The sequence below is a fragment of the Planococcus citri genome, chromosome 3, assembly GCF_950023065.1.
Source record: "Planococcus citri chromosome 3, ihPlaCitr1.1, whole genome shotgun sequence".
Lineage (NCBI taxonomy): Eukaryota > Metazoa > Arthropoda > Insecta > Hemiptera > Pseudococcidae > Planococcus > Planococcus citri.
The window spans coordinates 41,898,470-41,910,790 of record NC_088679.1 but is presented as its reverse complement, the minus strand read 5'-3'; the positions used below and the strand labels follow the sequence as shown (position 1 = coordinate 41,910,790).

The 12,321-nt window shown below is 32.1% G+C and overlaps 3 protein-coding genes across 7 annotated transcripts in view; all 3 read left to right on the top strand.

Annotated features, from left to right (window-relative positions):
- Positions 1–1,277, top strand: part of Pisd (phosphatidylserine decarboxylase) — a 33,716-nt gene extending 32,439 nt beyond the window's left edge. For all 3 annotated transcript variants that reach the window (XM_065357805.1, XM_065357804.1, XM_065357806.1), the window contains one exon: positions 41–1,277. In XM_065357805.1, coding sequence (XP_065213877.1) covers positions 41–271 — 231 coding nt within the window. In that variant the 3' untranslated portion in view covers positions 272–1,277. The remainder of the gene's footprint in view (positions 1–40) is intronic.
- Positions 1,278–3,843: 2,566 nt separating this feature from the next.
- Positions 3,844–6,712, top strand: Wee1 (Wee1 kinase). Its single transcript, XM_065359061.1, has one exon. It carries the CDS (start codon positions 4,100–4,102, stop codon positions 5,729–5,731), a length of 1,632 nt encoding a protein of 543 aa, XP_065215133.1. The 5' UTR covers positions 3,844–4,099; the 3' UTR covers positions 5,732–6,712.
- Positions 6,713–7,156: 444 nt separating this feature from the next.
- LOC135841857 (prostaglandin reductase 1-like) lies at positions 7,157–11,329 on the top strand. 3 transcript variants are annotated; one of them, XM_065359064.1, is made up of 10 exons: positions 7,157–7,341; positions 7,544–7,657; positions 7,941–7,986; positions 8,115–8,171; positions 8,267–8,455; positions 9,223–9,341; positions 9,586–9,740; positions 10,414–10,525; positions 10,923–11,041; positions 11,114–11,329. In XM_065359064.1, exons 2-10 carry the CDS (start codon positions 7,552–7,554, stop codon positions 11,222–11,224), a joined length of 1,014 nt encoding a protein of 337 aa, XP_065215136.1. In that variant the 5' UTR covers positions 7,157–7,341; positions 7,544–7,551; the 3' UTR covers positions 11,225–11,329. The 3 variants fall into 3 exon arrangements, with proteins under 3 accessions (XP_065215136.1, XP_065215135.1, XP_065215134.1); XM_065359063.1 differs by having other exon boundaries at positions 7,538–7,657; XM_065359062.1 differs by lacking the exon at positions 7,157–7,341 and having other exon boundaries at positions 7,495–7,657.
- Positions 11,330–12,321: the final 992 nt, after the last annotated feature.

Sequence of the window (12,321 nt, the reverse complement as noted above, 5' to 3'; positions counted from 1 at the left end):
GCTGAGTAATATTTAAAAAATACGTTCGCCTCTGTTACAGGATCTGTTGACAAATACTCGAAGATGGAAACACGGTCCACGTTTCAAAGACAAAGAATTAGACGTCGAATGGAAGAAAGGAGAAGAAGTGGGAGAGTTTCGATTAGGCTCAACAATCGTGCTTCTTTTCGAAGCTCCGAAAAATTTTCATTTTGATGTTAAACCGGATCAAAAAATCAGAGTCGGTGAACCAGTTACCTCATTCATAACGGAAGATGGTGTCTTCAGCTGATATCGATGACCTGTGTCAATGGATATGAATACCATATTGTTTTATATACGTCTCTATTCGAACGTATGCGTATCATTTCTAACATACCTGGCCGAGGAATATCCGATTGACAATTATATCTAGTTTTTAATTACCCAGTATTTTAGGGAGATTTTTTTGTCGATTGTTCCTTCTTTGAATCCTACATTATACTTACAAACATTCGCGTTTGCATTCTTGTTTTATAATTTATTATCTTTTATGCCTTTCTATGCGTGTAAAAATCAATTCTCTTTCTTTTTCGTATCTTCCTCGATTTATAAAGCTCATTTTTATTTAAGTTGGTATATTACGAATTTTATATCTTTGCGAATTATTTTATATTTTTAAACGAGAAAAATTATTAGTATTTTATAGCTTACGATGCGAAACAGTATAAATATTTTTCGTTAATTTTTAAAATGATGCTGATAGCTTTGACATGAAAAATATTGTGTTGGGTGAACTGTAGATTATATTATTGGTAGATTTCTGCTCTATTAAAATATTATTCTTGCTTAAAGTATAATTTCTATAATAGGTATTCATTATTTTATATTGAATATGTCTTATAAGAATTCTCGGTATGCTCTAATTTTTACATGATTCAAAGGAATCGAAGTTTTACTCCCGAGTGATGTACACAATGCGGGATATTTATTTATTTCTATTTATTGGTATGTCGGTAAAAAAAAAAAAGAAGAAAAAATGTGTGCAGACGTATGCAGTGTATTCTATGGAGTGTTATTTGTAAGATGAAGTCGTTTAACGATTCCTTTCTTTTCATTTTTAAATTTAAGAACGCTCTAATGTGATCTTTACGACGATTAAGTTTTTTGTTCGTTTTCTCTTTTTATTGTACAAATGTGTGCTTTTGCGTTAATCGTTTATTTAATTGTATATTTTACTTAATTCTTTATATTTGAAATCATGGAATTTATAGCGATGGAAGTTGCTTCGATTGCAAATATAATTTTGCTGTTATAAATTTGTGTTTTTCCTCCTGAAATTCGTGTTCTGTGAAGCGATTATCTTAATGTGTTGATACTGTCAGGGACGGTTTGAAGGGGGTATTGGGGGGGGGGGTGACACCTCTCCAATGTTCAGAATCGCCGGCAAACCGACAAAATCATCGATCTATCGCTCAAATTAATTATTCATAATTGTGCTAGGAAAGTATTTTTATTCAAACTTTTAAAAATGTCAGTTGTGGAAAACAGACTTTTCACATCAAAATTACTGCTGTTTTGCTTCTTGAAAACTTCTTTTTGATAGACTTTAGCCCTCGCTTCGCTCGGGCCAATGTGGTTCTCTTCTTCGCACTCAAAATTTAGAGAAACCAATAATTATATTATTACGAAATTTCTTACGCGGTTATTGGCCTAAGTTGTGCCTATTTTTCATCATCATGTTCCACGTTTATACGTACATTTATACACTTTTGTACTCTCAATGAAAATATTATACTGATGTACTTCGAGGTTTTAATTTATAATACGAATTTTGATATAGGCCTAATGTCTCTCTGAAGAATATACAAAATCATCAATAATGATACCTAGACCTACTAGCAACATGACAATTTTTTTAAAAAATGAGAAATGAAATTAATAAATGAACTTGAAAAATTTTCGCCGACTTGATTGTTGATTTCTGAAAAAACAATTACACTCAAAAAATCCGCAACGATTTTAATACCTACACATCTTCTCAATTTATTTATCGAGTCTTCATTTTGCAATGAGATGATTTAATTCTCCATAGCTTAAAAGCTAGAATTGGTAATAAGCTTTCTGCTAAAATTACCAGTTTAATTGAGCTCGCATGAAAAAACGCGCAAACCTAACCCTATAATCGATCGAATTTTGCTACAGTTAGGTTAGGTTAGCAGAAAATCGATCGGATTTTGCTATAGTTAGGTTAGGTTAGACTTCGTGTTTTTCCGTTAGGTTAGCCTTCGGGCAATTCCGTTAGGTTAGGTTAGCGTTCGTGCAACTCCGTTAGGTTAGCCTTCGGCTATGTTCGAGTACTTTGAATAGATTCGTTCATATGAACTTTCAGAGCTTTTCTACGTTATTCGATTTAAGAAAAGTTCAAAGCTGTGTAATGAAGAGATGAAAACGAAGAAGAAATTCTGACGAATAGTTAAAATCTGAGGATTTACATGTGACCGATAAAAATTGAAACTGAATGAATGAATGAAGTGGATAAATTCAGTGCTTCAGTGGTCACTTGAAACCTCTTTCACCGAATTTCTTCTCATATTAGAAATGATTTAGTTTGTATTTTTCTGTATTTCCTTCAATGCGGCCCGCGGCAAACATTACATAAAATTTCCATAATTTATTTGATGAACGAGAACTCGTAAAATGTTTTAAAAAAGTTGAGATCAGAAAGATCGAATTTTCATATTAAAATTGATGTTGTTCACAAGTTTTCCAAAACTTTTTCCCTCGCTTCGCTCGAGGGTTCTCTTCTGCAGAGTTATATAATTTCAAGAAACCTATTAGAAAAACTGAATTCTCACATTGATGTTGTTCTACTTTTCAAATCAAAAGTTTTCCAAAATATTTTTGCCCTCGCGGAAGGCTCGATTTTTTAGAGAGCCTTTAGAGCGTTTTCATGCGTATCTGTATGATTAATAATAAGGGAGTGGAAAGGTGATCCTAAGGTGCATCAAGCGCTTTACTTGAAGTGGAAAGAATTTCAAGTTCAGCCCGCCGTTCAGGAATAGCAATAGCCTAAGTAACCATGATCGATTATTAATGGACTAGCATGTAGCTTAAATCATTCTCATACCATTATGGATAATGGTCATCATGTGGTTGCCTGAGTGGTTGGCTTGGTTACTGATCAGTGATCAGCCAAAAAAAACTGTGTTTAATAGGGAAACGAGGCGTGTTAGTTGGTAGTAAAAGTTAAAACTAAAATGTGAAGTTGTGTTGAAACAAAACATTACAACTGAGTTCCAACGTATCGAGTGAAAATCAAATAAAATTATTTCATACTTGATAAGGATGTTCGAGCGCTCTACAGAACTGAGAACGCTGCAGAATTTACAGAAAAGAAAACGTAAAAAATTAGGGGTTTTGAACTTTTGAGCGCTCATGAAGACTCAAAATGGACTAGGACTATAGAGTATCGACTGCTGTAATGTAATGCAATTTTACAAAAAATGTAAAAAAAACATTTTTGCTGGAGATGGAGAGCGCTCGAACACCCCTAATTATTCAACTCTGAGAAGTGAGAACATCATAAAATTTGACATTTTTGACTGACGAATTTTGATGTTCATTTCCCCAGCAAAACCAATGAAAATAACTTTTAAAATCGTTGAATTACTCGTATTTAAGCGTCGATCTGCTAATCAAATTTGAAATTTTTGAAATTTTAAAATGTAAAAAAAAATAAAAATCTGCAAAATAGGTATTTTCAAAAATACCTACCTACTTGTAAACACGTGATAATAAATAGCACAGAAAAAAAGTTGAAGAATCATTTCCAACGAGTTCGTTCCGTTAAGAAAATGGCGCGCTTCGATGACGAATGACGCATCGGTATCTCCAATGATGTCACGTTTTGTTTGTTGTTGATATTTTTCAAGCATTTTTTCGATTTTGTAATACTATTTTTTTCAATAATGTCTAATTAATTACGTATAATTAATTGACTAATCTTGTGCGTTTTATATTTAATTAGCGTTTTGCGCGATCAATGTACTAATAATTGTGATCTGTTCCCGACGCGAACATATTTCTTCCATCGGATTATGTTTTTTCATCAGTGAAGTGTTACTCGTCGTTGTAAGATATGGAAATTGATTCTCCGTTCCCGAAATTCGTTAAAGGCAAACGATTGAACATTTCACCCATACCCAAAAGACTGTTTCTCGATGAAGCGGAAGCCGAAGATGAAACATCGGATGCGTTTCAAGAAAGATTAGCAGCTGTCCAACGCCGCTTATCATTTGATTACGAGAATAGTATGATACTGGACGAGAATATGGGTAATGCGATTAGCGACGAAAATAACGTTAATATGTGTGATATTTCTAAGTCAGCCGATTCCGAATCGCCACCGTTTAAAAAAGCTAAATCGTTGAAAGTGTTCGATTCGTCCACACCATTTACTGGTCGAACAACGCCACCTTCTAAAGATACATCTTTAACGGCGACCACAGCTACACCTAGGGCTAATCCTAGACTCCTACGATTCAAAACATCACCAGCCAATACTTCTCACCTGTTATCGCGATCGTTGAACGCAGCACCAGTCAATCCATTTACCCCGTCCGGTCGCGTTCTAATTTCGGAAAACCAGAAACGCCGTCAAAAGCATAGAAAAGCGTTCCAAGAATGGCTTAGCGGCAGTTATTGCGAAGATTCCATTCAAAATACCAGTAAAAATGGTTCGGACGATGTTAGTGATAAGAGCATAAATGGTATTAGTTTGAGTGATTTGGAAACATCCAGATTTGCCGAAGAATTCAAAGTAGAGTCATTTATTGCATCTGGTACATTCGGCGATGTGTATAAATGTGTCAATTATTTAGACGGTATGGAGTATGCTATTAAAAGATCAGCCATCCAGGTAGCCGGTACCAACGCCGAACATCTGGCCAGAAAAGAAGTATTCGCTCACGCCGCTCTGAAATCGCATCTACATATCGTCTCTTATTATTCGTCGTGGATAGAAAACGGCCATCTTTATATACAAACCGAATATTGTAACGGTGGCAGTCTAGAATCGGCGATCAACGAGCAGAAGAAAGAATTCACCGAATGCGGACTGAGACGTTTAACGAACCATATTGCCAAAGGTTTGAAACACATACACTCGCTTCATTTAGCGCACATGGATATTAAACCTTCGAATATATTTATACATAAAATCGACACGTTACTATCATCTGATGAAGAATTGGACGACGTGGATCGCGATGATATCGATCTAGTTTATAAAATTGGCGACCTAGGACATGTAATTGTCGTTGACGAACCCTACGATGTTATCGATGGAGACTGCAGATACATGCCCAAAGAATTACTCAACGAAGATTACAGTAGTTTGCAGAAAGCCGATGTATTTTCGTTCGGTATGACTTTATACGAAGCTGCCGGAGGAGGACCGTTACCTAAAAATGGAGACGAATGGCAACGATTGCGAAGCGGCGATATTGCTTATTTAAATAAGTACAGTTCTACCTTTAACCAAATTATCAGAAGTATGCTGCATCCGGATCCGGACCAGAGACCGAATATAAAATCCATACTGCAGAGAACCAGAGTCATATCGGAATCGTTGCAACAGCAAATATTTTCATGGAAAGTAAAAACCGATTTTTACGCTCAACACGTTAAATTATCCTCTTTGATGGATAGTAATCATTCACCTGTGATTTGCGCCGATAATATTCCTAAAATATTTGTTGAAAAAGTTTAATGTTTTCTGTTATACTATTCGTATTATTATTATTATTTTTTTATGCATACATTTTTGGATCCAACAACCTTTTATGATTTATTTTTATATTATTTTCCTCCGTGTAATTCGAAGACGTACTATTATGATAGTTTTAATTATAATTTCGAAAAAACGTTCATTAACAAGGTTTAAATAATATAACTATTTAGTTGAATACGATTTACGTGATTTTGACATATTCATTTTTTTACGTTTCTTTTTTTTTTAATATTGAAATATTTCAGTTCATTTTGGTGACGAAAGATTTAATTGAATTACAATATCGTTTAATAAGTAAATCGGTAAATAACTGTATGTTTTTCGTTAACAATTGAGGTAGTTAGTATAGCTTACAAAGTGGTTTATACTAATGTTATTTAAACTTCGTATAACTACCTTGATTTTTTTTTAAATTTGTAAAATTATTTTCTGTCATTTGTATAAATTTTATTTTATTTGTTATACTTGATCGATCAATTTTCAACACTCATTCAATTTAAATAACTTGTTAATTTTAATCCATTTTTGTGTATTTTTTAAAAATATCTTTCTGCATGATTCACTTTCAAGTGATCATATTTTTCTACTTTCGATTTACTTCTTCATTAATTTCAATTTATCAAAGATTTTTTTTTATATGAACTGAATTATTTTAATGTTTAATTTACTCTTATTTTAGTATGTTACATATGCTATGGCAAACTTTTTTCAATATTGCTAATTATGTTCTTATATTTTAATCTAAACGTTCTTTTTTGTTTTATTAAGATGTTTCGTTTTTATTTTCAAAAATGTATGTGTTGTGATAATTATCTTTAAAATGCATTAAATACTACTGAAATCGTACGTATACATTTGAAAATTGCATTTTTCCCCCCGAGAAATATCATTACGTTTTATTTAGTAGTAATTTCGTTTTGTGATAATTATTTTTTGTAATAAAATTTTTACTACGTTTTATCATTTTTTTGTAGATTTTTGATTCGAGACTATTCAAATATTTGATGGTGAAATTTATATAAAACTGACTCAAAATACCCAAATCTTCAGAAGGTCCAAAGTTCACTAGAAAAAAAAACAAGTAAGAATACAATAATGCTTACATTTTCAAGTGTTATTTTTTATTTATATCTAATGCGATTGGGTTCAACAGTACGAATACTTGTTGATCACATCACAATGGCAGAATAATAATTATGATGCACTGACGAATAAAACAGAAAATCGTGGATTTTGATTTTAATTAGCATCTAGGTACACATAAAAATAAAAGGAAGAAAAGATTGCTTTTCTTTATGAGACAAATAATTATCCCTATTCCGGACTCTCGGATTGGTAGGTAAAAGTAATCCATTGATGGTGGAAGGGGAATGGTGAAGAATTCATTTGCTCGAGGCACACCTCGTTATCAAATGTAAATTATTTCATGTTCGGTGGTACCGTAAGACAATCGTGCATAACGTTTGCATCCTATTTGTAACAAGTTTGTTCGTTGAAAACACGTACATAAATCCTCAAAAATTCATTTTCGAGTCATTTTTTTATTGTAATGTTTTTTTATACGATCAGTTTTTAATTTCATCGTTCAGGTAAGTGTTCTTAAAAAATAAACTAAGCAGTAAATATTTTCTAGGAAGTATACTTACATGAATAAAAAAGGTTTTCCATTCTTTTCCTATATATGTATTTATGAACCTAGGTACCTGTAATAATTATGAAAATTAGACGATGATGATGATTATAAATAAACACGTGGAATGATCATGTTTAATGGATGTATTTTAGGTACAGCTGAAACCATGGTTAGCACAAAAAAGTTCATTATGGTCAAACACTTCGATGGTTTGCCAAAATTATCAGACTTTTCCATCGTGGAAGAAACTTTACCATCTTTAAAAGACGGAGGTAATTTTAAGCTATGATTTTTTTCACATCGACAAATTTATTTTTCAATAGCCTATTTTTCGTGAAATGTTTTCAAATGTATAAGTATTTTCTTACTTTCGTATGAAAAAATTTTTACAACGGAAAACATTGCACGAAAACTTGTTTGACGTTAATTAAACACTTTTATTTAAACCAGTTTGTTTATTATTTCGCAGACTTAAAAATTGAGTTTTCGCGATAAATTACTTAAGACTTCAATTAAATGTATCTGTACTTTCATTTTTTTTTTTTTTTTTCATAGAAATTCTTACAGAAGCGATATGGATTAGCGTGGATCCCTACATAAGGTTAGAAAAGTATTGACAATTAAAATTACACATATGTCTTGAGAGATAAGAATTTTTTCTCTCAGATAAGCGCATGATATAAGCATCATCGTCAAAATATTTTTACTTTATGGTCGTTTATTTTTCAGGGCATATTCAGTTCGAATGCCAGCCGGTGAAAAAGTTATCGGAGGTCAAGTAGCCAAGTATGTACGTCTGAGATGAAATAGTCACCGAAAGAGGACATTTCACACATAGAAATACAATTATCTAATCTGCTCGATTTCGTACGTACCTATAGAGTTCTCGAGAGCAAAAACCCCAACTACAATGTGAATGATCTAATCGTCGGCAATTTCGGGTGGCAAACTGTATCAATAATATCTCCAGATACTTTTCATAAAACTACTGGAAATCCGGCACCTTATAAATTACCAGATATCGGCAACTTGTCGCCTTCTCTAGGATTAGGCATATTAGGAATGCCCGGGTAAGAATTTCTATTTGAAAAAAAAAATCGAATTACCTATGGTTTAATTTACTCACTCCGGTTCAAGGTCATGGACGTCAGTGTATTTTTGTTTCAAATCAAGTTTAAACATTAAACGTAACGTTTCAATTATTATACAAGATTAATTATTTTTATTTTGAGAGTAATAGTAATGAATATCAATTTAACATAACCGGTATCTAGGTTGAATAACATAGGCTTCGGCTTGGTCAATTATACAATTATTTTTTAAATGCGAAGAAGATACCTAGATAGGATACCATACTACCAAAAAACACCCATTCAACTCGATATATTTTGAATTTTTAGTCAATTTTTAAAATTTTTGCAAGGTTATTTTTTGAAACAATCAATTTTTTACATAGGTACTTTATCGAAGCATTGATTGTTGATATTGCGAAGCTCATTATACGAAAATAAGGTCATCTTTAATGTTCACCTTAGTTATCATCGTGTTCACTTATATATTAAACCGGTTCCAGCTTGGAATATCTCGTATATAGGTGCATTACTCGTTCTTTTAACACGATGTAATTAATTATACGATTTTTTTTTTCAAAGTCTGGAATCGTATTTGAAGATATTCAAGTAGACAAAAAAAAAATAGAACCAGTTCGAAGTTACATTATTTTATTCGTCTCTTAAGCATAGCCTACATCCATGAATCATGATGACTATTTTTTTTCATAGAATTCGATCGAAACTTCATAAATCTTAAAATAAGCTTTTGTTTTACCTATTTACAGAAACACTGCGCTCTTCGGATTTTTAGAAGTTTGTAAACCTCAGCCAGGAGAAATAGTTGTCGTAAGTGGTGCAGCAGGCGCGGTAGGCAGTCATGTAGCTCAAATCGCCAAACATATCGGTACGAGTCAAATATACGTAGCGATAAGTTATTTCGTGATCTCGACATTTTTCACACGCTTATTGTGAAAGTCCTACATTTGCACTCGTACTTGAAATTTATACCTTAACCAAACCGGTATTCATTGGAGAAATATTCCAGATCAAAACGACTGTGTGGTCGTAAAAAAAACCATAGAGTATTTTGATGTCGATTTACCAATTCGTTTACCTGTCAATCTAATTGATGAAAAATTTAATTACAGGTTGTATCGTGATTGGGTTTGCTGGCACTGATGAAAAAGTAAACTATTTGCTCAACGATTTGAAGCTAGACGCCGCCTTCAATTATAAAAAAGTCGAAATCGCATCCTCACTAGCAAAAATAGCTCCTCAAGGAGTTGACTGCTATTTCGATAACGTAAGTTGTTAATTATGTTGCTATTTTCAAAAATTACTCGTACCAGAGACGCGTCGCGTCGATGACTCGATGTAATTAAGTAAAGTAATTTATGTAAGTTCATATTTGATTTCCAGTTTATATGAGTTCAAACGAGAAAACTTTTTAACCTTCGCTTTTCATGACGAAAAAATAATTATTTCAGGCATCTTTTTGTATTTTTGGATCAATTCTTGAAAAAATTAAGATGGAAATTTTTTGTTAAATTTTTAGTAGGTAGTGCCTTTGAACATAGACAATGCTGGTAATTTTCCGATGACTTATTACTGGGTGGATTAGATAATTTGTTTTTAACGTTTACACGAATTAGGTACCTTACCTATTTGTGCTACCATGATTAGTTATTAGTAGGTCCAGGTATTTGTTTCCTTCATTAAATACTTATATTATCAATTTTTAATAACACGACCTGCGAAGCGTGAACAAAAAAAATTTTTCTAGTTAATTTTATCAATGGATGAATTTGAGATAATTTGTTTTTAACGCCTACATCAATTACTTTGGCAGTATTTGTTTCCTTCATTAGATAGGTACAGTATAAAAATGCTTCTCTTTCTTATAATAGATCTTCAACTCGTGAATGGTAAGATTCAAGATGAAATGCATTTATTTTAACGATTTTATTTTCCATCAGGTGGGAGGAGAAATCAGTAGTATCGTTATGTATCAAATGAAAACTAATGGACGTGTCTCAGTGTGCGGCTCAATTTCATCTTATAATGCTGACGCAAAAAGTTTACCCAAAGGTATGACTAAATGAACTTGGTAATATTATTTTCAAACCTTCTTTAGGTTAGGAACAAAAATTAAAACGGTATAAAAAAAATTTGATTTAAGAAACCTCTATCGAAAAACGTTGACTGGATAAGTGGATATTGAACTTAGTTTTTCTTTTTTTTTTTTGCAAATGAACAGGTGTAATTTTATGATAGAAGTTTTACCCCTCCCCTGTTATAAGTTCTCAAAAATATTAATAATTCCAAGTTCGAAGTTTATTTTATGCAGTGCCTATTCAAGTAACTCACAATATCGCTTCTTATTGATTGCAAAATGTATGGTACTTTGAAAATGCAGATTCTATTCAACAACAAATATAATGCATAGATCATATGTACAAAAACCAGTTACATTTTTTTATTACAGCATCGGTACTTCAACCTGCAATCGTAATGAAGCAATTATCAGTGCAAGGATTCCTCGTATGGAAATGGTCGGACAGATTTCTCGAAGGAATTCAGCAAAATCTTACATGGATCAAAGAGGTCAACACCAACACATCTTTTGAAACAGAAAAAAAGTTGACTGAATTCTATCTTGATATGTTTTCTTTACAGGGCTGGTTAAAATATCGTGAAAAAGTCTTCGAAGGATTCGAAAAACTACCCGAAGCATTTATAGATATGTTAGAAGGTGGAAATATCGGAAAAGCGGTCGTTAAAGTATAACTTATTCGCTCGGCTGGTTCGAATGACAAACAATAATTCTCTCATACGCAAAGAAAATATTATTCATGGAGTAGTTTTACATGAATAAACAATACTTTCATTGTTCGTTTGTTTATTTACCATTTTGTTGATACAATTAATAATAAAAATCGTGTAGAGAACGTCAAACAATGCAGAAAAAATAAAATCAAAACACGAGATCAAAAAAAAAAAAGAGGGGAAAAAACCAAATTGTAGGTACTAGGTAGTATAAAACGCAAAAACACAAAAGTGAATTATTGGGTGTAAACGTGATAAATGTAAAAAAAATAAATAAATAAGTTTAAGGTACACGCAAACGATAGCACACAAAAAAGCGGTGAAATTAAAAAAAAAACATAGCACACATATAAGTACTATTATTTCTTTATGGCTTAAAATAATAATGTTAATACACATGCGAAACATGATTCTGTACGTAATATGCGAGGAAACTTGATAAGAATATACAATTGTCAAACACAAGTCTTAAAGATTAAAACAGGCGTTTTCAAAATATGTATAAATATCAACAATAGGTACAACCCTTATAAATGTTTCCTTCGACTTGGATTATTGTCTACATCGAAATAACTTTATGCATTGAACCTAAACGTACCGTAGGTATAGGTACTTGCTCGTATTATACTTATACCATAATAAAATAGAACAATAATTGAATTTCAAGTATGCATGATAAGAAAGTATAGTCAACATTCGAATCGTTTAACAACCCTGTAAGAATTTAATCAGAATAAAAATTAAAATCGGGTAAAATGTAAAAGAGTTAAAACCATGAACTATCATGTCATCGCAAAAAAAAAAAATCGGTAAAATTTCATTATACTTATTACGAGTAAAAAAACCTAAGCAAATTAAACTCGAATACAAACACACGCACACATTAATTATAACTAATTCGTTAATATACCATTTAAAACTGACTTGAAATCACGTTTGAGAAGCAATCTTTACCGAGAAAAAAGTATGCCAATTAACTAAGTTCCACGTTACATGGCATTTAAATAAGACCAGATAGCACACATATAACTCGAAAAAACATGGCATCAGGAAAACTT